Source organism: Pteronotus mesoamericanus, unplaced genomic scaffold (genome assembly GCF_021234165.1).
Source record: "Pteronotus mesoamericanus isolate MK-2021 breed Mesoamerican mustached bat unplaced genomic scaffold, CSHL_Meso_final scaffold_409, whole genome shotgun sequence".
Lineage (NCBI taxonomy): Eukaryota > Metazoa > Chordata > Mammalia > Chiroptera > Mormoopidae > Pteronotus > Pteronotus mesoamericanus.
In genome coordinates this window covers 602,625-622,737 of record NW_026555316.1, presented here as the reverse complement: position 1 = coordinate 622,737, position 20,113 = coordinate 602,625, and the positions used below count along the sequence as shown (strand labels likewise).

The following is a 20,113-nucleotide window of genomic DNA, read 5'->3' as shown; positions in this document are numbered from 1 at the left end:
CGACCCCGCCCCACCCACACCCCCTCTTCGCCTTAGCCCCGCCCATGGCCAATCCCCGCCCCCACCACAACCTATCATGAGTCTGTCTTCTCCCCGCCTAAGGCCCACCCCACCTTAGCCCCGCCCACAAGCCGCCTTCCTGGCCTCGCGGGGGTCGAGTGGGACTGGCTGCAGCGGCGGCGGGGGCGGGGCCCGCCTCACCCGGAATGACTACCAACGGCGGCCGCAGCCGCATCCGGGCACTTGGCAGGTCGCGGCGGCGCGGCGGTGGCGCAGGTGAGGAGACAGCGCCGAGCGTCGATCCCTGGACGAGGGTCTCAGCGGCACCGCTCGGCGCCCCCGGTCCCCGACGCGATCCCTACCCTGCCCCGCCCGGGTCCGGCGCGGCCTCCGCTGGGCTTCCTACGCGGAGGCCGGGCCGGGGCAGGGGATGGCAGCTGGGGCTTCCGGACGCGCCGGCCGTTCGCGGGGCCCTAGGTTTGGGCTGGTCTGGGCGAAGGGGGTGGGTGTTTTAAAAAGAGCGAGTGTTATTCTGGGAGGAGACAGGGAAATACATGAACACACAAAAAGCTTGAATAGGAACACTGTTATTCCGCTTATGCCACTTGGGACTGACTTGCAGTCAAAACCAGATTTTCTTTGCTTTGTAATCAAAGAACACGGTTGATTTTCTCCAGCCTTGACGATCTGATTCTGTATTTCTCACCTCCTTCCCTGACTCTGACTTTTAAAGACAAGGATGTTTTATTACGCTGCCTGAAGAATCGTTTAATTTTGAAATAGATATATTTGAGAAGCTCTGAGTAACTGTTGCGTAGGTCCATTTATTACAAAAGTGAAACTGAACATTTTAACGGGGCGGTTTATTTTACAATGTCTCACTTTCTGTTCGCAGCAGCGGTAGTGATGGATTTCCGCTTTGGGCGGGGGCTGTAATGTGGGACCTTGTATAGCACCCACGACACTTTAGTTCTCCAGTTAAAATAGAAAATGGATGCTTTAAACCTTTTTTCCTTTGGATGTGATTTGTAATCTGTAATCTCACGTATTCTGTTGTTGCCTAAAACTAAAGTTTTGAAAGTTTAACGACGGTGGTTTCGTCTCTGTGCAAACATTAAGCCGGGTGGTGTAGACCTCGTTGCTGGTTCTTTGCTGGTGGGTGGATTGCGGGGTACACACGAGGCATGTGGGACCCTTTAGACCCTTGGGTGGGGCGGCAGGGGCCTGGGCACTTAGCCTTCCAAATAGCTTGGCTCCAGTAAGCAGCTCATGATAAGGTCCTGAAGGCCTGTGGGTGGGGAATGAGCTTTGTGCGGTAGCCTTGTAAATTCCCTGTTAGTAAAGCTCACACACACAAGTGCTAACACAGACTTCCTGGGTGCGATGCAGTTAGTGCTGGAAGGTCTAGGCTCTCTCCTGGTCATCTGGACGCACACAGTCCCCTCTCTGGTGTGTTTATTCCTTCCTCCCCTTTCTCCTCCCCACCTGATTACCTTTTCTCATGGCCAAACGGATACAAAATACATTTGGAGTTCCTTTTAAAATACTTGTTTATGGAATACACTTAAGTTATCCAACTTGATTTAAAAATCAGGTGAATTGGGTTCGGGGGAGTGTGGAATACAGGCCCTGGACAGAAAAAAAAAAGTCACGTATCTATCTAGGTTACACTAGCTTATGTTTTTTTGCTCTCTAGAACTTGTCTTCATCCTCAGGGCCTAACAATTAACTACTTTTTAAAATTTTACAAAGAATGAGAAGGGGGAGGGAGAGAGAAAAACATCAATCTGTTGTTCCACTTATTTATACACTCATTGGTTGATTTTCGTATGTGCCTTGACCGGGGTCCGAACCAACAACCTTGGTGTAGCAGGATGGTGCTCTAACCAAATGAGCCACCTGGCCAGGGCCTCTACTGTTCTTACTGCTTGTATGATTTGGCTGCACCACCCCTTTCAGCTGTTACCCTGTCCTGGCAGCCTCGCCCCCCGCTTTGAGTTGCCTGGCTGCTGAGGTCCAAGTGGGCAGCTCCTTAGCTGGCAGGTGCTGCTTTGGGAGAGAGCAGTTACACAGGCAGGACGGAGAGGCAGCAAGGGACTTGAAAGCAGAATGCGGAACCCGACGCTGCAGGCAGAAGTCACAGTGCCGGTGTGGTGCTGCCCAATTTGGTGACCTTGGCTGGGTCATTTCACAAACTGGGGGCCTGGGTCTTCGCACCTGTAAAATGATGGGCTGAGCAGTCAGTGTTAAATATGCAGCTCTGCTCTCGTGCTATTACTACAAAACATCATGCGGTACTTTCCCAGTGTTGTAATAGTACATTTTTAATTTAAAAAAATTCACATCTAGAGGATATTTATTACTGATAGTTCACAGTTCACACTAACTTTTTTAATGCTTACCTACCAGGGTAGTTGGTATTTGTTTCATGCTACAGTAGCCAAAATACAAGAGACTTGATAAGCTCTGTGCCGAGCTTCTTAGAAAAGGTCACTGCTTTAGGGATTCATCTTTCTCTTATTTTATCTCTTTTCTTAGATCGGGGAATAATAGCAGGGTAAAGAAATAGAAAAGTATAAATAAACTTAGCTACATGTTAGCGCCTTTGAAGTACATATTTTAATGTAATAAAATATATAATTGTATAACATATCTCTCTCTATATATTTATATCTATATATATATAAATAAATATGTATTTCAGAGAAGTCTGGAACCAGTTAAAACCTATTCTAGAAGGGATTTAGATTAGACTGGAGTGGGGAAAGTTGGGGGGAGCGCTACAAAGCACAGCCGCATATGAGGTGGCTGTACGTACTTTGAAATGTTGTGTGAGGTTCACTGCTGTACTGTTTTGCTTTCAAGGATGGCGCAAAAGAAATATCTCCAAGCAAAATTGACCCAGTTTTTAAGGGAAGACAGAATTCAACTTTGGAAACCTCCATATACAGATGAAAATAAAGAAGTCGGTTTGGCACTGAAGGTATTTTTCTTTTAAGACACAGATCATTAGCGGTGGTATAAGTCTCCTTGGTGTCAACAGAAGAACGTCCAAACGCATAGAAATTTTTATAAGTTCATTAGAGTTTATTTGAGCCAAACAGAGGACAAGTCTGGAAGCAAGAGCTCAACAGACTGAGGAAAATCCGCCCCAGACTGGCAGTTTGCAGCCGCCTGTGTACACTGGCAGTTACAGAGGGAACATAAGGAAGATTACCTGAAATCTAGGGAGAAAGCCAGGTGGGGACTGGACCGCTGCTGGACAGGCAACAAGATTCTGTGCTCCCCCCGAGGGTCGTTAGGGATCTGAAAGAGGCCCTTCAAAGGCGTGCGAACCTGGATGCACAGAAACAGGGACCGGCTCGCTTAAGGCAAAGGCAGCCTTTCCTGTAAGTAAAGCAGTCAGAGGCCTGGGGCGTGACTGCCCGCAGCGGCCTGCCCAGGTAGGAATTTGCGATCAGATCGCCCTGTGAGGCTACTTCAGGTCAGATTTTTTACGGAGCCTTTTTTCACCCACATTGGTCAATGAGATTCCTGAAGCCACCGCAGTTGCCAGGCGCAGCCATGGACAAAAACTTGGGGCATCACTGAAAGCAGTGGAGATAAGCAGGAACCCACCTCTCACTGGGAGTTAGCAGGCTTATTTTTGCTTGATAAGATATTACTCACATGAAAGTGTCACCTGATTTCTGGGGCATATACTATTTTTAATACCCTCACAGCATCTCCTGACGTCATTAACCTAGGGACTACTTTTGACCTGCTAGTGTGGCAGCCGTGTTGGTACGGGCGGGTGACCCGCGTTCGGGGTGGGGGGCTGTCCCGGTTGGGCCTCAGCCCCCTCGCCCGCCCGGTCCCTAGAAAACCACTGCCCCTCCCCCAGCTTTTTCATCTACACTGTGGCTCTGCTCAGTTTTCCAAACGACTTTCTTTTTCTATTAATTACGCCTCAGTTTTTGTGGCATCAGAAATGGCCTTATTTTACAGAAGTGAAATTTCTAGAAATAGAAAATTTCCTGCTTTCCTAGGCAGAGAAAGACACGAACCATTTTTTTATAGAAATCGGTTGTACTAGCGTATAGCACACACTTTTCTGCGTTCGCAGTTCTGAGTCTCTAGAGATAAACGGTGTAACATTTATCGGGGACTCAGGAATGTCACTGACTGTCAGATCGTTGTGATGCAATGATGCACTTGGGGGGCGACAGCTGATCAGGGCCTTAGAGCTCCCCTGCCTCCCCTGTCCCTGGAAGGCCTCCCTCCACCCTCCGACCTTCCTTCTGAATTTGCTTGTTACTGCCTCCTGGTTCAGGGCTTCCGTGTGGCCTAATGCAGAAGGTATTTGGTTTCTGGCACTGAACCCCAAAAACCCTGGAAATTCCCCAGTGGTGAGGGTGACAGGGGCGTCTTTTGTTCTAAGGAGGCAACTCTTGGCAACAGCCTCAGGATGGGGCTGTGGCCAAAGAGCTGATTAGAAGCTTGGAACTCAGCCCCACCCTCCAGCCCGGGGGAAGGTGAGAGGGAGGCGGCTGGACACCCGGTTAATCACCAGCCTGCCTGGTCAGCCTGGGCCCCATCCTGGCTCCACCATGAAATCCTTAAATGATGGGCTGGGGAGCTTCCAGGTTGGCAAACACATCCATGTGCTGCGTCCCAGGCCCCTTCAGACTCCACCTATTTACCTCTTTATCTTGGTATTCGTTTGCATCCTTTATAATAAACCATTATGGCAAGGGGAGCATTTTCTTGAGTTCTGTTGAGTTGTTCTAGCAATTATTTTACAAGGAGTACCAGTGATTCAAAATTTTCCACTGAGAAAGTTATTTACAGCCCTGGCCAGTGTGGCTTGGTTGGAGCATCCTCCCATCACCAAAAGGTCGCTGGTTCGATTCCCAGTCAGGGCACATACCTGGGCCACAGGTTTGATTCCCAGTCCCGGCGCCCATGCCCTGTCTGAGTGCATACTTGTATGGGAGGCAGCCAGTCGGTGCTTCTCTCTTGCATCGATCATTTTTCTCTCTCTCCCTGCGTCGCTCTATAAAAGCAATGAAAGAAAATGTCCTCAGTTGAGGATAAAAAATAAAAAGTAAAATACAAAATTAAAAAAAAAAAAAAGGAAGTTACTTATGTCTACCCTGACCTGTTCTCACATGAGGATGTTTTCTGTGTCTTTCTTTTTTTTCCCCTCCAGTGGAGATCATTGGTTTACTATTCCTTAAAATAATTTTTAAATGTTACAATCACTTAAGTTATAGTCTGCTTGTCTTTTCTCCCTAGGATAATCTCTATCACTTTCACTTTTTCTATGGAGTCTTTTTTCCTGCCCTTTGTTTCTATGCCTCCCAAGGTACCAGGCCAGCCTGGAGGTCACTGTGACGGGGGTACCACCCTTCATCGGGCTCTGGCACGTGCTGCTCTCCATGTGGACCCCCCGCCTTATTTTGAGTTGATACTACATCGATCTGTATTTTCTGATTTTTTTCTAGGACCTTGCTAAGAAGTACTCTGACAAGCTAGAATGTTGTGAAAATGAGGTAGAGAAGATAATAGAAGAAATACGTTGCAAAGCGATCGAGCGTGGCACAGGAAATGAAAATTATAAGACAACGGGAATGGCCACAATTGAGGTATTTTTACCTGCACGGCTAAGAAAAGTGAGTAGCTTTTCTCAAGTTTACATAGGCACTAATGCCTAGTTAACTTAGTGAGATGATCAAATAAATTATGATTGTTTTTAAAACCTATGATACGAAGTTACTTTATTTGTCTGATTTTTTAAATAGGAAAGGAAGAAGCTCTTGGAGACTCGATTACACATCACCGGCAGAGAGCTGAGGTCTAAGTACGTGTCTGCGTGCCAGGCGCCCGGGGCCCCGCCCTTTTACCTCGGCCGTTTGATCCTGGGGGCCAGCCTGGAAGAGGGGGCGCTGTTCTCCTGGCTCTGAGGAAGGGAAAAGGGAGGGTGTGAGGCTGCAGGCAGACTTACCTGGGCTCACTGGGCAGTTAAGGGCAGGTGAGAACCCCAGGCTCACACCACCCCTCCTCGCTCCCTGGTGCAGCCGGGGCTTGGGGCACTCCAGGTGCGCCGCCTTCCGGGTCCTTGGTTCACGCGTGAGCCAGCGAAGGAATGGTGTGAATCGGAGGCGGCCTGGCAGTCACCGGTCACTAGCTTCCCATTTTATTCCTCAGCGCGCTAATAATGACTTGCTCAGATGTTCAGCCAAGTGGTTTAGCTGATTTCAGGCTGCTGGCCCATCTGTAAAAAGAAAAAAAGAGCAGAGGCAGCCAATCGATGTTTCTCTCCCTCTTTTTTGCCCTCCCTCCCCCTCTCTCTAAAACATTAATAAACAAATACAACCTTTAAGAAGATTTAAAACAGAGTCCAGCAGGTTTGGGGCAGGCACTGAGATCCTGCACCTGACAAGCTCCCGGCGGTGCCCAGGCCACTAGTCTGGGCACCGCGCTCCGCGAGGCAAAGCTGCAGACAGTGAGGTGAAGACCCTTGATTTGTGACAGGGGCCGCCGCCATCACCGCTGTAATTGTACCGGTGGTAAGGTTTAAATACCACCACCTCTGAACTAAGGAAAAGCAGCAGCCAGCTGCCTGTCGCATGCGCGCAACTCTGCTTTTGAATGGCACGGTCCAGCTCCTCCAGCTCCAGCCCCCGGTGTTTCCCAGGCTGGTTTTTCTCTTCCTCCGCCTCCGCCTCCGCCTCAGCTGGGCTGTTTGGGACAGGCCCGGGGGCGGCGGTCACTCTGCAGGAACTGCCCCCAGCCCCGCCCGCCTCTCAAATGCCTGCCCTGCCAGCAGGGGCTCCACCTGTGAGGCTACAGGTGGTGAAACAGTTTCACAGGGACATTGTCTCTCACCCTCCATGGATACTTGTGAGTCAGTAAATTAAAATTCTGGGTGTTTCTGAGTAAAATGTGTGAAGTCGCCATCATGGTTAAAATCTATTGAATGGAAACTAACGCAGTTTATTACCTCCCATTTTTCTCTGGTTTGTTTTACAGAATAGCTGAAACCTATGGATTTCGAGAGAACTATATTAAAATTGTCATAAATAAGAAACAACTTCAACTAGGTATGTTATGGCAAAGTATGCAGGATTTTAAAATCAAGTTCATGTAGAAATAATGACTTTGCATCTTTTTTCCCCCCACTTCCTCTATTCACAAATTTGCAGTGGTTTTATTGCATATATAATTCAAAACCAATTATTTTAGAGTTCACCACACTAAAAAGGTAAAGTAGCAAGCAGCTTTTTAAATACGTATTTATTGCCTGTTCCGTGCTAGTGGGGAAGAGAGTGCCCGCTAGTGGTCTGATAAAATGTCACAGAATGGAAGCGCAGGGACGCTCTGAGTGCGGCTGGGGTTCCGGCGCGTTCTCCGTGGGGAGGCGGAGTGAGGGCGCGCGAGGCGGGGCGGGCGGGGGGCTGCGCGGCCTCGCCTCGGAGCCCGTGATGCGACTCTGTGGAACGGGAAGAGGCCCCGCGGGGCCGCCCCCGCGCTGCCCAGCGTCCCCTCGGGCCACGCCCACGGTCTGTGCTTCGTGCCCCAGGTGTCTCCTCGCTGCCTGCCCGCATCTCGCATCTCGCATCCCGGGGCTCATGCTCTCTGTGGTGCCCTTCACTGGGCAGAAATCCTGGGCGGCGTCCAGTCCATCCGTCCCTCTCCTTCCTGTGGGTTCCAAGGAGCCCCTTCTCTAACCCGCGGGTCGCAGGGGTAGCCTCGGCTCGCGTGTATTCGTTCAATCTGTGCGAGGTCTTTCATCTGCCCAGGTCCGCCCTTATTTATAAAGGCGAGGGGCCCGGCTTTATGGTCCTTCCGATGCCCCTACTGAACTTGCTGCTGCCGTAGTGACATTCGGTGCCCCCATATATATTGTTTCCATTTACCTGTAGGTTTCTTCCTGGGCCAGAACCTTTTCTATTTTATGACTCAAAGTTTGTATCCTCTGACCGACTTCACCCACAGTTTATTATTATTCTGATTTCGTTGTAGTTTTAAAATCTAGTGAGATGAATCGCTCTCTTGGTTCTTTATCCAGGGGACTTGGCCATCGGTGGATCTTTACGCCAGTGGCTGAGTTTAAGAATACATATATGCAAATAGCATTTTCCAGAAATGTGTTCAAATGTGTATATTTATCGTTCATAATATTTTGTTATTTTAAAGTCTCTGTCTGTATTTACCTTTTTTCATATTGGTGGTAGTTTATTTGCAGCTCTGACTTAATTTTTGTTAGGTTTGTATATTTGGTTGATTTTTTTTCATAAGGCCAGCGTCTACATGGGGAAACTGGGTCCTGGAAATAAGTTGCCCACTCAGGGCCTCCGAGTTAGACAGGGATCGAAGCCACGGTCTTTGCTCTTTACCATGGCGGCAAGCAACCTCTCCCGCGCACCGCGCTGTGCGGGCCGGCTGCTCTCCAGCCAGGCGGTAGGAAAAGTCGTGCGTTAGTTACACTTTCTCATTTCCCTTTTCTGTTGTCTAGCGTAGTCTTCTCCCTGCAGTAGTCTCAAATATTTATCGCTTCGATTTGATCTTACAATTAGAATAAAGAAAATTGCAAACCATGAATTAGCTCTATTTGCACTGGTTGATCCTACCCACTGCTTACCGGTCAGTTACACCGCCCGGTCTAAACTTGGTGTCCGCACCGCAGGTGGCCTGCGGGTCGGCAGGTGCTGAGGCAGGTGTTAGGATTCCGGGCACCCGGAGAGCAGCCTGTGTCCCCGCCGGTGTGAGGGCTTTATGTAACACGCACTTCCGATCGTCACAGGGAAGGCACTGGAAGAGCAAGGCGTGACGCACAACGTGAAAGCCATGGTGCTGGAGCTGAAGCAGTCCGAGGAGGACGTGCGGAAGGACTTCCAGGTTCAAGAGGAGGAGCAAAACGAGGCTGAACTAAAAGAAAAGAGAATTCAGAGGACGAAGAGGGGACTAGAGATCCTGGCGGAGAGAGGTACCCGGGCTCTGCGTTTCCCACCTCACTCCGTGCCTCAGGCCAGCAGCCAGTCCTGCCATGGGGGGGCCGGGGGGGTGTGGCAGAAGGGGGTCACATTTCTTGTTGGCTCCTCTTCCCAACAGTCTGACAGTTTGCATGTCGCTGTCATTGCTTTCTAACAGCGAATGCATAAAGTTCCCTTTGGTCTTGTTGCAGCTGAGATGGTGGATTCCGAAACCACACCATACTTAGAAATTGCTAACCAGACGGGCAGGTCCATCAAAATTCCTCCAGCAGAAAGAAAAGTAAGTCCTGTCAGGAACTGACAGCTTGTTCTTGGATTTGTTGTCGAGACAGAGCGGGCTCTCTAGTCATTTTATCTTGGAATGCTGCGCAGGATCAGAGGCAGTGTCCTGTCTCAGGTTCATCAGCAGAGCACGTAGCCGCACCGTGCGCGGCTACGTACAGCAGGCTGCCCCTGTGAGTTCCAGGGCAGCCGTGGCTTTGAACATTCCCCAGTGACCTCCGCCCTGCCTTCAGCATTGGCTGCTGGGTGGAGTTTATCTCGCTAGAGGGCCGTGTCCCCTAAGGGATGGATCACTGTGTAGTTTGGGAAAAGAATGACAGGCGAGTCTGCTGTGTCCGGTCCCCACCCCCCTGCCTTTCCACTCCCCCTTTCCCTGTTCTAGAACTTGGAACAGGAGGAGGCGGTTGGGCCTTTGGACGCATTTGAGGGGTTCTCGGCAGCAGCACTTGCGACCGTGCCCGAGCTTCGGCTCGGAGCTGGACTCCCCTGGCTCCTCACCAAGAAAAGCCTGATGCCTGTGGGTCCCGTTAATGTAATTGTTCTGTCCCTGAAGGACAGTTTTGAGTAGGTTATGTACGTGAATTATTCTGTTAGAACTGGGGATTAAAGTTACGCTTTATTAAGAGAACTTTGTAGCTGACAGTGGACTGATGTTTGTTTGTTTGTTTTTAATGTTGGAGTAATGTGTCCACTGCCCTCTTACACTAAGGAATGACATCCAGGTCATTTTGGAAGACCTTTGCAAGATTGAATTATATAAAAATTCAAACCTAAAACTACTAATGAGCTTAAAAAAGTTTGGATCACTGTTTAAAAATTGTTTTGGAAATACTAGAGCTGACGAATACTTCAGAAAAAACCCTGATGAAGGAGAGAACGTAAAATGAATGCTCCATTGAAAGAGGATGCAAAGGACACACGGATTATGGCTGTTTTTTTATATCTTCAGTCTTAGAGAAAACCAGACATAGATCTAGGTCAGCAGCTGCTAAAATAGCTGATGAAAACAAAGCGACAGGCGCTGGCTGTCACCGCATCGGCCACTCCGAATCGAGTGCTTGGTTTCAGTGTGTAAAGGAAATAAAGCTTAAATTCTATTTTTCTTAAGTTGGGCTTATAAATTACTTGTGATCTTTTTTCCTTACTTCGATTTCTTTAGACTTAATATGCTTTTAATGTAGCGTTTGATTATAAAGTGATGTTTTTAAAATTCCTAATTTTTCCCTAGGCTCTCACGTTAGCTATGGGCTATCATGAGAAGGGCAGAGCGTTCCTGAAAAGAAAAGAATACGAAATAGCCTTGCCTTTCCTTCTGGACGCCGACAGATACTTCTGGTAGGCACTCCTGAACGCGGTGGCCCCCGGGTTCGAGGACGCCGCCCCGTCAGGCAGCGCCCTCCCAGCCTCTGAGCGCCTCGGGCTTCAGCTTTCAGCCCGGGCACTGGCTGGGGTGAGAGTGGCGACAATGTAGACCGGTTTGTAAATTATTTCTTTTCTGAGTATTTCTGAGCTCTCTTCCCTGGAGAGAACATTAGAAATGTATGCACTTACTTCTTTTAGCACAAACATGCAACACATCACGTCTGTCTTTTTGGGAGATACGGTCTGCCGTCCGCTTTTCACCCAGTGGATTTGGTGTAGATGACCGTTCCCCAAATCCACTGTTTTATTGGGGCTGCGAAAAGGTGATCGGTTATTGTTCCTTCTGCATTTGTTGCTAGAATTCTCCTGAAAGGAAATAGTTTTCCTCTTCGGGTGTTGGGTTATGCAGAGGAGCAATTTGTGGCCAAACACAATGAAGTGCTTGGTTTTTCCCCCCTTATTCTCTTGTCTTCAGAATAAATGAGAGGCTCCCCTAACATCTCCCCTCATGATGTTACCAGTGAGGTGCTCTTCCCTTTTTTCACTCATGGATTTGAACACATTTGATGTGTCCCGAGCCTCAGTTGCTGAGCGGCCATCGCGGCCAGTGGGCCGGCCCTGCGTCCTTCTGTCCTAATCCTGCTGGTCTCTGGCCTCCGCTGCCCAAGGGTCCCGGGGCGTCCTGGGCACTCCCCGCCCCAGCCCAGGAGCCGGTGGCCTCCTGCGGCTTCCTGGTTCCTCGTCACGGGACACAGTCCCAAGAGACCGAGGTTGGGGCAGGGGAGACATGTGAAAAACAGATGGTGTTTGAAACTAGTCAAAAGGTAGCCACTGTCATGTTATTTTCTTTTCCATTTTGATGAATTCCCAAGATGCACTGGTCACCGCAAGACGGTAACTACAGCTGCGTGGTTTGCCGCTGCGCTGGCAGCACCCTTGGGTTTTATGCGAACAAATCCCAGCTTAAGCAGAGAGATTTATTGTCTCCACTGCTGGGGAGGAGGGGCGTGAGAGGACAGGGTCGGCTTTCCTCGCCCGGCCTGTGGCGTCTGCAGCTTCCGGAGTGTCCCCAGTGTGGGCTGTAAGGCAGGTTCTTCAAATTCAGGCAGAGTTTTCATTTCCTCCCACAGTTGTTCCTCTTTAAGAGGGGACATTTCCAATGTGTATAAAAATGGAGACTGGTATAAGGAATTCCCATGGGTTCACAATCCAGCTTCAGCGAGCAAGACATGGTTGATCTTTGTCTGTAGGTGTCTCCCTTTTTACCCTGGACAAATCCTTGCAGTAATTTTCAGGTCTCACAACCCAGGAATAACAATGGCTACGCCTTCAGCGCACAGTATGTTAACATGTTAAGTGAGTAGTAGATCTCATAATCCAATGATGTCTGTCAGTGCCTTTGTAAGTAGACAATGACTTTTTTTCTGAGGGTCTGTTTATTTGGACCAACTTATTAGCATAACTGTTGTGAGTTTCTCCTCTTTATAAAGGAGATCAGGTCTCTTCAGGTCAGTCACGTCGCTGGAAGAAACTCCAGTTCGTTTCCTTCCCAGCACTTGACGTTTCTCCTGCCCTCTCCAAATAGGCTAAAAGTTGAGTCGGAACTTTCTGTCACGCACCCCAGGGCGTGGGATGCAGTAGGACCGAGAGCAGTTTCTCTCCCCATTTACAACCAGAAAGGGGGGTTCTGCTTTAGGCCAAGACAGGGTAAGAGGGACTAGATTTAGCCTCCCGCCTGAAAACGACTGAAAAATGGGGCACTGCGTGTGCAAACACGGGCTTCCTGGCGGCGCGGGACAGCGCTCCCCGCAGCGGGGCGCCACCGTGGGGGCCACTTCGCAGGTCCCCAGGGTGCCGGGCAGCGAGGGGCCCTGCGTGGTTTCCCTTGCGGACCTGAGCCGGGTAACGGGTGTCCCCGCCAGCCGGAGTGGAACAGAATCAGCCCTAAAGGCGCTCTGGTCCCCGTAACAGACGGAAAAGCAAGCCTCGAAAGCATCACTCTGTTCTCAAGTAACTGCATCCCAAAGGAGGCTCGATAATATTTATAGCAATTCAGAAATATCCAGCATCTCATTAAAAATTCACAGGCATGCAAAGCAGCAAGACAATAGAACCCATAATGAAGAGAAAAATCAATCAGTAGAAACCAGTCCAGAGGTGACATGGAACATACGTAGCAGACATGGGCATTAACACGGCTGCTATAAACACGTTCCCGTGGGCAGGGCGGGCACCGCGCAGGGCAGGGAGGCTGCACCGGAAGCACAGGCTTGGGCAGGTGGGGTTGACCGCAGGTTAGAGACCGCAGAAGGGAAGGTTAGTAAATGGGAGGATGAGGCAAAAGAAACAATCCCACATGAAACAGAAAAACTGAGAAAAAGAGAACAGGACGCCCACAAGCTGCGGGACAACCTCAGACGGCCTCAGGGCTGTGAAGTGGGGGTCCCTGAAAAAGGCAGGGGGACAGGAAAATGCCTGAACAAGTAAGGGCCAGAATTGCCCCCAGGCTGAGGAAAACTATAAGCACCCCAGATACCAGACCCTTAATGAATCTCAAGTACAAAAAATTGAGGGGGAAAAGAGATACCGGAACACTATCATCCAGTTCCTTAAAGCCACTAATAAGACTTAGAAAGGACGTTAGCCAACATTTCTTTTTCTTTCTTTAGGGCTGAAAAAGGAGATACTTAAGGTTAGTTTACCTTTCTTGAAATTAATGCCTTTATTTAAAAGTCATAAGGCAAATATAATAAATGCCTGTTAAATAACTGACTTAAGGCACAGTGGGATTTAATTTTTCTAAAGCTAGCTCAGTAAATTTTATTTAAATAAATGTACATTTATTTTAATGTTGTATTCAACATGAAAATGTATTGATTGTTGAATAGTAAAGCTACTAAAATCAGAAGTCAGGGCAATATTAATGGAGATATGCTCTATGATACAATTTTATACAAGGCTTTAAAATTTGTTTTTTCTGAGTGACATTTTTCAAATAGACCTAGCAGTGTCAAAATTATGATACACAAGTGCTGATTTCATGATCTCTCTTATAGGCCTAGATTATGAATAAAACGTGTTATCTTTGAAACTAAAAGGATGAAATGTACCTTTTTAATGTGAGACCTGTGCTTTTTTCTTTTTAAAAATCCTCACCTGAGGATATACTTATTGACTGAGAGAGAAAGAAAGCCGGGGAGAGAGTATGCGCCCTGACCAGGGGTCAAACCGGCAACCTTCTGTCATACGTGACGACGCTCAACCAGATAAGCCACCCAGCCAGGGCTGTTTTGTTCTGTTGTGTTTTTTTAAATTGCCCAAATACTCAGATGTTAGCTGAATTCGCACATGATTTTGTTACCTGCAATGAGGTAATTTCTGTCCTTGCTCTGGATGCTTGTGAAGGAGCCTGCCCACACACATAAGATGTTGAACACTGTGGGAAGGTGTTCCTGTGGTGGCAGGGTGGTCCTCTGTCACAGAAACCGATGTCTAGAGAGACCGCTCCGTCAGTCTCACCCGGAGCCCTGGCTGGTGCGGCTCAGTGGGTTCGGTGCCACCCTGCAAACCGAGAGCTCCCTGGTTTGGTTCCCAGCTGGGGCGCTTGCCTGAGTTGCCGGCCGGGTCCCAGGTTGGGAGCATGCAGAAGGCAACTCTCTCTCACATTGGTGTTTCTCTCCCTCTTTTTCTCCCTCCCTTCCCCTCTCTCTAAAATCTTTAAAAAATTAATAAATAAATAACCTTACCTTGAGTGTAAGAGCAAAGCATAGTTGACAGAGTTTGTCCCCTTCCCTCCAAGTCAAGTTCTTGGGCTGGGCAGACCGTTCAGAGAACGGCTGATGTGCAGCCGGGGTTGGGAACCGCTGCGTTAAAGCACGGTCTCCGGCGTGTGCTCAGGGGTCTGACACGGCGGCCCCCGCTTCCACTTTCTGCCGAGCCCCTTTCCCTGCACGGCACGGGAGTGTGAGCGCCCGCGCTGACCCTGAGCCCTGCCTTTTTCCCCATTGGGCGTATTCAGGTTATAAATGTAGCTCCCTGGACAGACACCAAGTCTCATAGAGCAGTCAGTCTTTGGAAACACACCGAACAGGAGGAGAATGCCAGGAACCCACACGCGGGGGTTCAGGGCCCTGTTTCGGTGACACCGCGTCTCTCCCCCTAGCGAGTGCGGCAGAGAGCTGCTGGACACGGTGGACAACTACGCGGTGCTCCAGCTGGACATCGTGTGGTGTTACTTCTGCCTGGAGCAGCTGGAATGCCTCGATGACGCGGAAAAAAAATTAAACTTGGCCCAGAATTGCTTTAAAAACTGCTATGGAGAAAATCATCAAAGACTGGTCCACATAAAAGTACGTTCCTGTCATTGGTCTGAGGTGTTGTTCGCCCACTTCTAGAACCTGAGTTCATTCCTGTCACTGTACTTAGATTGCCGTCTAGAGGCGCTTGGCCCAGAGGGCCGGCACCGGGCATAGAACCCCTGACCACGGGGGCGGCTGACTGTTCCGCGGAGTCTCATGGAAAATCTAAAGGCAGGAAGCGGACCTTCTGACGAGTACCAGTTCCCATAAGGGAGTCACAGCTCAAGTGCTATGACTCGAACAAGGCCTCTTCTGTCCACGGCCTCAGAGTTCTGCTGGGGGGCGGTGGCGCGGCACACTTCCCGGGGGGCCGGGGCTCCAGGGACAGGGCTTCTGGCGCCATTTTTTCCATGGGGACAGAGGACGTCCTTGTCCCGTGGGATCCTCGCCTTGGCCATCAGCAACAGCGTAGATTCAGACATTTCAGTAATTCTGTTTTACCCCGTGGAGATGACACGCATTATGCCTGTGACTACTACTGACCTGTAATTAGAAATGAGACCGTTTTATCCTTTTCTCCCCCAATAATTTTAGGGAAATTGTGGGAAAGAGAAGGTGTTGTTTTTAAGACTTTACTTGCTTCAAGGTATCCGAAACTATCACAGTGGAAATGGCGAAGAGGCGTGTGAGTATCTCAACAAGGTGAGAATGAACGCTTGGACTTGGAACCAGTTTCATCTACTTTTTTTTTTTTTAATCCCCAGAAGTTGAGTATCTTGTCAACTCAATCGTTTATGACTTGAGAGGAGCACAGATCTCTCTCACATGTACCACGAACATATCTGTATTCGTTAGCAGTCAGGCCGGGTGCCATAATAAGGAAACCTTAACAAGATGGTGACTTCATGGCTAGAGGTTCCTGTGTCATCCAGCCACTGCCTCTGAGCTGTGGGGCAATCCCGGGTTGCTCCGGTCAGTGCCTCTTCCTGCCAGCAGAGGGGGCAAGAGATTCTTTAGGGAGCCGGCCAGAAGTTACGCCCTCAGATTGGCTGAGTGTCTTGGCCTAAACTTGGCCAGGAGGCTGCCCCCAGCTCAGAGGTGGTTAAGAAATGCCCCTCCACAGCTCAGATGCAGGGGATTTATTGCAAAAAGGAGGGGATAATGGGTACCAGCCCCTTCCACACTACTCAGCTTCTTCCTGTTACATTACAGATCGCATAAGTCCTGTGAGTGGAGGCTGCTGTCTGTCTACATTTGCATTATTAGTTGATCACTTGACACACCCTAAATCCGCACTGGGAACAAGCTTAGCTCAGTAGTAAGCTTGAATGTTGCTGTAGCTACATGACTTTTCTATTTCTCCTGTCTGCAGGCTCGGCAGCTCTTTAAGGAGCTCTATATTGATCCCACAAAAGTTCACAACTTGTTGCAGTTGGGGTTCACTGCCCAGGAAGCCCGGCTCGGCCTCAGGGCCTGCGATGGGAACGTGGACCACGCCGCGACCCACATCACCAACCGCAGAGAGGTACCTTACCGGGGCCTCGGGACCCTGGGTCCCACCCTGGCCTGGGAGTAGGGGTGGGACCCAAGGCGGTAGCCAGCTCCTTTCTCCAGTGCCTTAGCTCTTGGATATGAAAAACAAGAAAAGATCGTTTCAGAGCAGGTATTGATGATAAGGCGCTCCATCACCACCACCGTGGACCGGGAGCCAGGAGGGACCTGTCTTCTTTCTAACTGTGCTAAGTTCCTGCGGTTTCCGTATTTTATTTCGTGCTGTGGTGGCAGGTAGCTCATGGGTACAGGTACCCACAGCGGCCTTCTCACTCTCCTCTTTTATTGTTACCACAGTCTATTTCTGGAAACCATTTTGAAGGGGGCCATATTTTCCCACAGGGCCATTGTTAGGGTTTGAGGTGGCATTCTTGCCTAGAAACATGAGTCGAATCAGAAATAATGTTACGAAAGCAAAGGCACGAAATTAAGCTCCTTTAAAACACGCAGAAATAAGTAGAGTAAAATAAAAACTAGAATTTGGGGGTTGGAAGGAATAGTACATGTCTAATATGCCACTTTTACAGTAAGGGAGCTGAGGTCCAGAGAGAGTTACTGATGGTGTAGTAAGACGTGGAGCCGCTGTCTTCTAAAACCCGAAGCTGGTGCGGATTATCGCAGAGGCCCCCTCCAGCTGGGACCCCGCCACGGGGGTCCCTGGGAGAAGGCGGGGGCTCTGAAAGCCCAGTTCTGAGGGTCTGCATCCCGGGCAGTCTGGTTCAGCCCCGATGGAAAGATACTGTCCTCATTACTGTGTTGTTACTTGATTACCAGTGAGATTTATTAGCATTTGGAAAGCCAGTGTTTTAAAATGAGATAATTTGAAAACTCTCATCATTCCTTACACCCTCGGCACCCGAGTGCGGTGGGGGGTTAGCAGCTCTGGCATCCCCCAGGACGCGCGGCCCCACGACCCCACCGGAACCCGCATTGCACGGTCCTCCCGGCCGTTCGCCGAAGGCCCGGCAGCCTGGCGCCCTCGCAGACGGTTCTCCCAGCCCCCAGGGGCGCGCGCCGAGCAGGGAGTGCACAGGTCTGAGGGGCCAGCTCGGCTGGCGGCGACTGTGAAGCGGCCTCTTTCCCCCACACAGGCCTCCAGCCCCGCGTGGCCTCTGCCCGGCGGCCCCTCGCGCTGTCGACCGGCCGAGACGGGCAGAGGGCCTGCCGGTCAGGCCCCCAGATCCCAGAGCGCGGGGCTTGAGAAGCCGTTCTGCGGACCTCAGCCCCCCTCCCCTCCCCCGCTCAGTGAGGTCCCGCTGTTTCCCGAAGGAACTGGCCCAGATCAGGAGAGAGGAGAAGGAGAAGAAGAGACGCCGCCTGGAGAACATAAACTCCTTGAAAGGGATGGGCTACTCCGCTCACGCGGCCAAGCAGGCGCTCCACCAGGCCAGCGGGAACCTGGACCAGGCCCTGAAGGTGCGCCGCGCCCCCGCCCCGCTCCGCCCCTTCCCCGGCGCGCAGCCCCGCCCGCGGCCCTCGCGTCCGCGCCCTCTCCCTCCGAACCCGCGGCAGAGGCGGCAGGAGGGGCCCGGCCCCGCCCCGCGCCTACCTTTGGCGGGGCCTCGAACACGGGCCTGCGGCCCAGCCTGGGTCGGGGTCCCTCTTCCCGGCCCCCGCGGCGCCTCTGCGTAGCTCTCCGCGGGGCCCTCCGGCCTCCTGAGCCCGACGGCCGTGCCGGCCTGCGCGTGGTTGCTGCCGGGCCTCGCCCGTGGGCTGGCGCTCGTGATGAGTAAAGGGGGGCTGTCCCGCGTGTTTTTAGATTCTCCTCAGTAACCCGTACATGTGGCTCAACGATTACGGTCCTGAGACCAACCACCATCAAGAAAGCCCTTCCCAGGAAAATATTGACCAAGTAAGTGAGAGGGGTGCGTGCGCCTCCCCGCCTGTCCGGCCTCCGGTGGCGCTGGTGGGGGTGACAAGGTCGGCAGCGGGACAGGCTGAGTCCTGGCTCCCGGGCGCCTGGTGTGACGTCAGCCCGGCCTGCCCTGCGACCGTGAAGCGCGGCGGTTGCGGTTGCGCGGGCGGGACGGGAGCAGCGGCGCACGAGGCGCGGGCGGGGCGGGGCGGTGCACGCGCCCCGCGACCCATCCTCCCCTGGGGCCTCAAAGGCGGTCTCTGTGGCGACTCTGTCCGCATCCTTCCCCCTTCACACGGGGACGTCTGGCACCTTGTGGCTGCTCGGTGACCCTGGTGACGAGGTTCGGCTGGCCCGTCCTCGGCCCACGAGCTCGTGCCCTCCTGAGGCCACCGGGCCCAGCTCGCGGTCCCCCGCGGCTCCCGGTGCACAGCGGCGGCCGCCCGCCTGTGCTCTCCGCAGCTGGTGTACATGGGCTTCGACGCGGTGGCGGCCGAGGCCGCCCTCCGAGTGTTCCGGGGGAACGTCCAGCTGGCGGCCCAGACCCTCGCCCACAACGGAGGACGCCTCCCTGCGGACCTGCTCCCGGCGGAAGACTCCTCGACGCCGTCCACGTCCCCTTCCGACTCGGCGTCCCCTTCCGACTCAGCGTCCCCTTCCGACTCGGCCGGTAGGTCTGGGGCCTCTGAACACCCAGAAGCCGACCCGCGGGGGTGCGGCTTCCGCAGGCCGCACTGGGGGCTGAGAAGGGGCGGCCGCGCGCCTGCTGGGGTGTGTGCCCGGCGTCTGCGCGGCCTCCCCGCGGGCCCTTCTCCTCGGCCTGTGTCCCCCGGACTCAGGTGCCACCACGGGTCTTTCGCAGGCACCTCCAGCGCCTCCACAGACGAGGACATGGAGATCGACGCCGTCAACGAGATCCTGGAAGACATCCCGGAGCACGAAGAGGACTATCTTGACTCCACTCTGGAAGAGGAAGAAATTATTATTGCGGAGTACTTATCCTATGTAGAAAATATTAACTCAGCAGCCAAGAAAAACTAAGTATGGACAGAAAGAAACGCTAAGTTTCTGCTATAAATTCTATCGTTATGAAAAGTGTAACGCGGGCCTTCTTTTTTCCTCCTCCTCCTTTTTATCTGGCTTGGCTGCGGAGTGCTCCCTGCTGGGGTGCAGGACAGGCAGGTGGGGCCCAGGGACTTGTTACAAGGTTAGAGCAGAGGTGGGGTGCGGGCCGGGCCGTCCCCTCGGGGTGATGTGGGGCAGGAGCTCCCTGCTGGGTTTCCCTCCACCCAGAAACGGGGAAGGTGTCAGGAAGAGACAGAGGGTGGGGGGGCACCCCCTGCGCTGCCTCCGCGCCTGCCCCGCGTGCCTGCCCTCCCGGCCCACTGCTCGTCTGTCCTCCGGGGCGCAGCTGCGCCTTCCTGCTTCCCCCGCTGCCCGTCCCCCGGTGCCCTTTACATCTCCAACCATCCCAGGTACCTCGGGGCACAGAGAGGAGGCAGCGGCTCTCACAGCCGCCCTCACTCACCGTGCCAGCTGCCGTCCGCCTGCCGTGTCAAGGTTCCATGCTCTTTAGTAAAATACACACTTGAAATTCAAGGTTGAAGTTCAGGATTTATATGTGTTCAAAATCCTTTACAAAAATAAAATCTTTTATTAAATAGGAAAGTTTTAAATGCTAACCAAAGCAATTTATTTTTAATTAGCATCTTCAGACATTGCACTGTTACATTAATGTACCACTGACTAACTTACCTACCAGAGATTAAGGTATATTTTTTTCCAGG

General features: G+C 51.6%; 1 protein-coding gene across 2 annotated transcripts; it reads left to right on the top strand.

The window, feature by feature from the left end:
* Positions 1-200: 200 nt before the first annotated feature.
* Positions 201-19,622, top strand: NUB1 (negative regulator of ubiquitin like proteins 1). Of its 2 annotated transcripts, XM_054593419.1 has the most exons (15): positions 201-276; positions 2,866-2,983; positions 5,487-5,654; positions 5,784-5,842; positions 7,015-7,085; positions 8,789-8,971; positions 9,170-9,258; positions 10,489-10,595; positions 14,785-14,971; positions 15,515-15,622; positions 16,293-16,445; positions 17,741-17,887; positions 18,231-18,323; positions 18,789-18,996; positions 19,189-19,622. In XM_054593419.1, the coding sequence occupies exons 2-15, from the start codon at positions 2,867-2,869 to the stop codon at positions 19,365-19,367; spliced, it is 1,869 nt and encodes a 622-aa protein (XP_054449394.1). In that variant the 5' UTR covers positions 201-276; position 2,866; the 3' UTR covers positions 19,368-19,622. The 2 variants fall into 2 exon arrangements, with proteins under 2 accessions (XP_054449394.1, XP_054449395.1); XM_054593420.1 differs by lacking the exons at positions 201-276; positions 2,866-2,983 and adding an exon at positions 3,132-3,389.
* Positions 19,623-20,113: the final 491 nt, after the last annotated feature.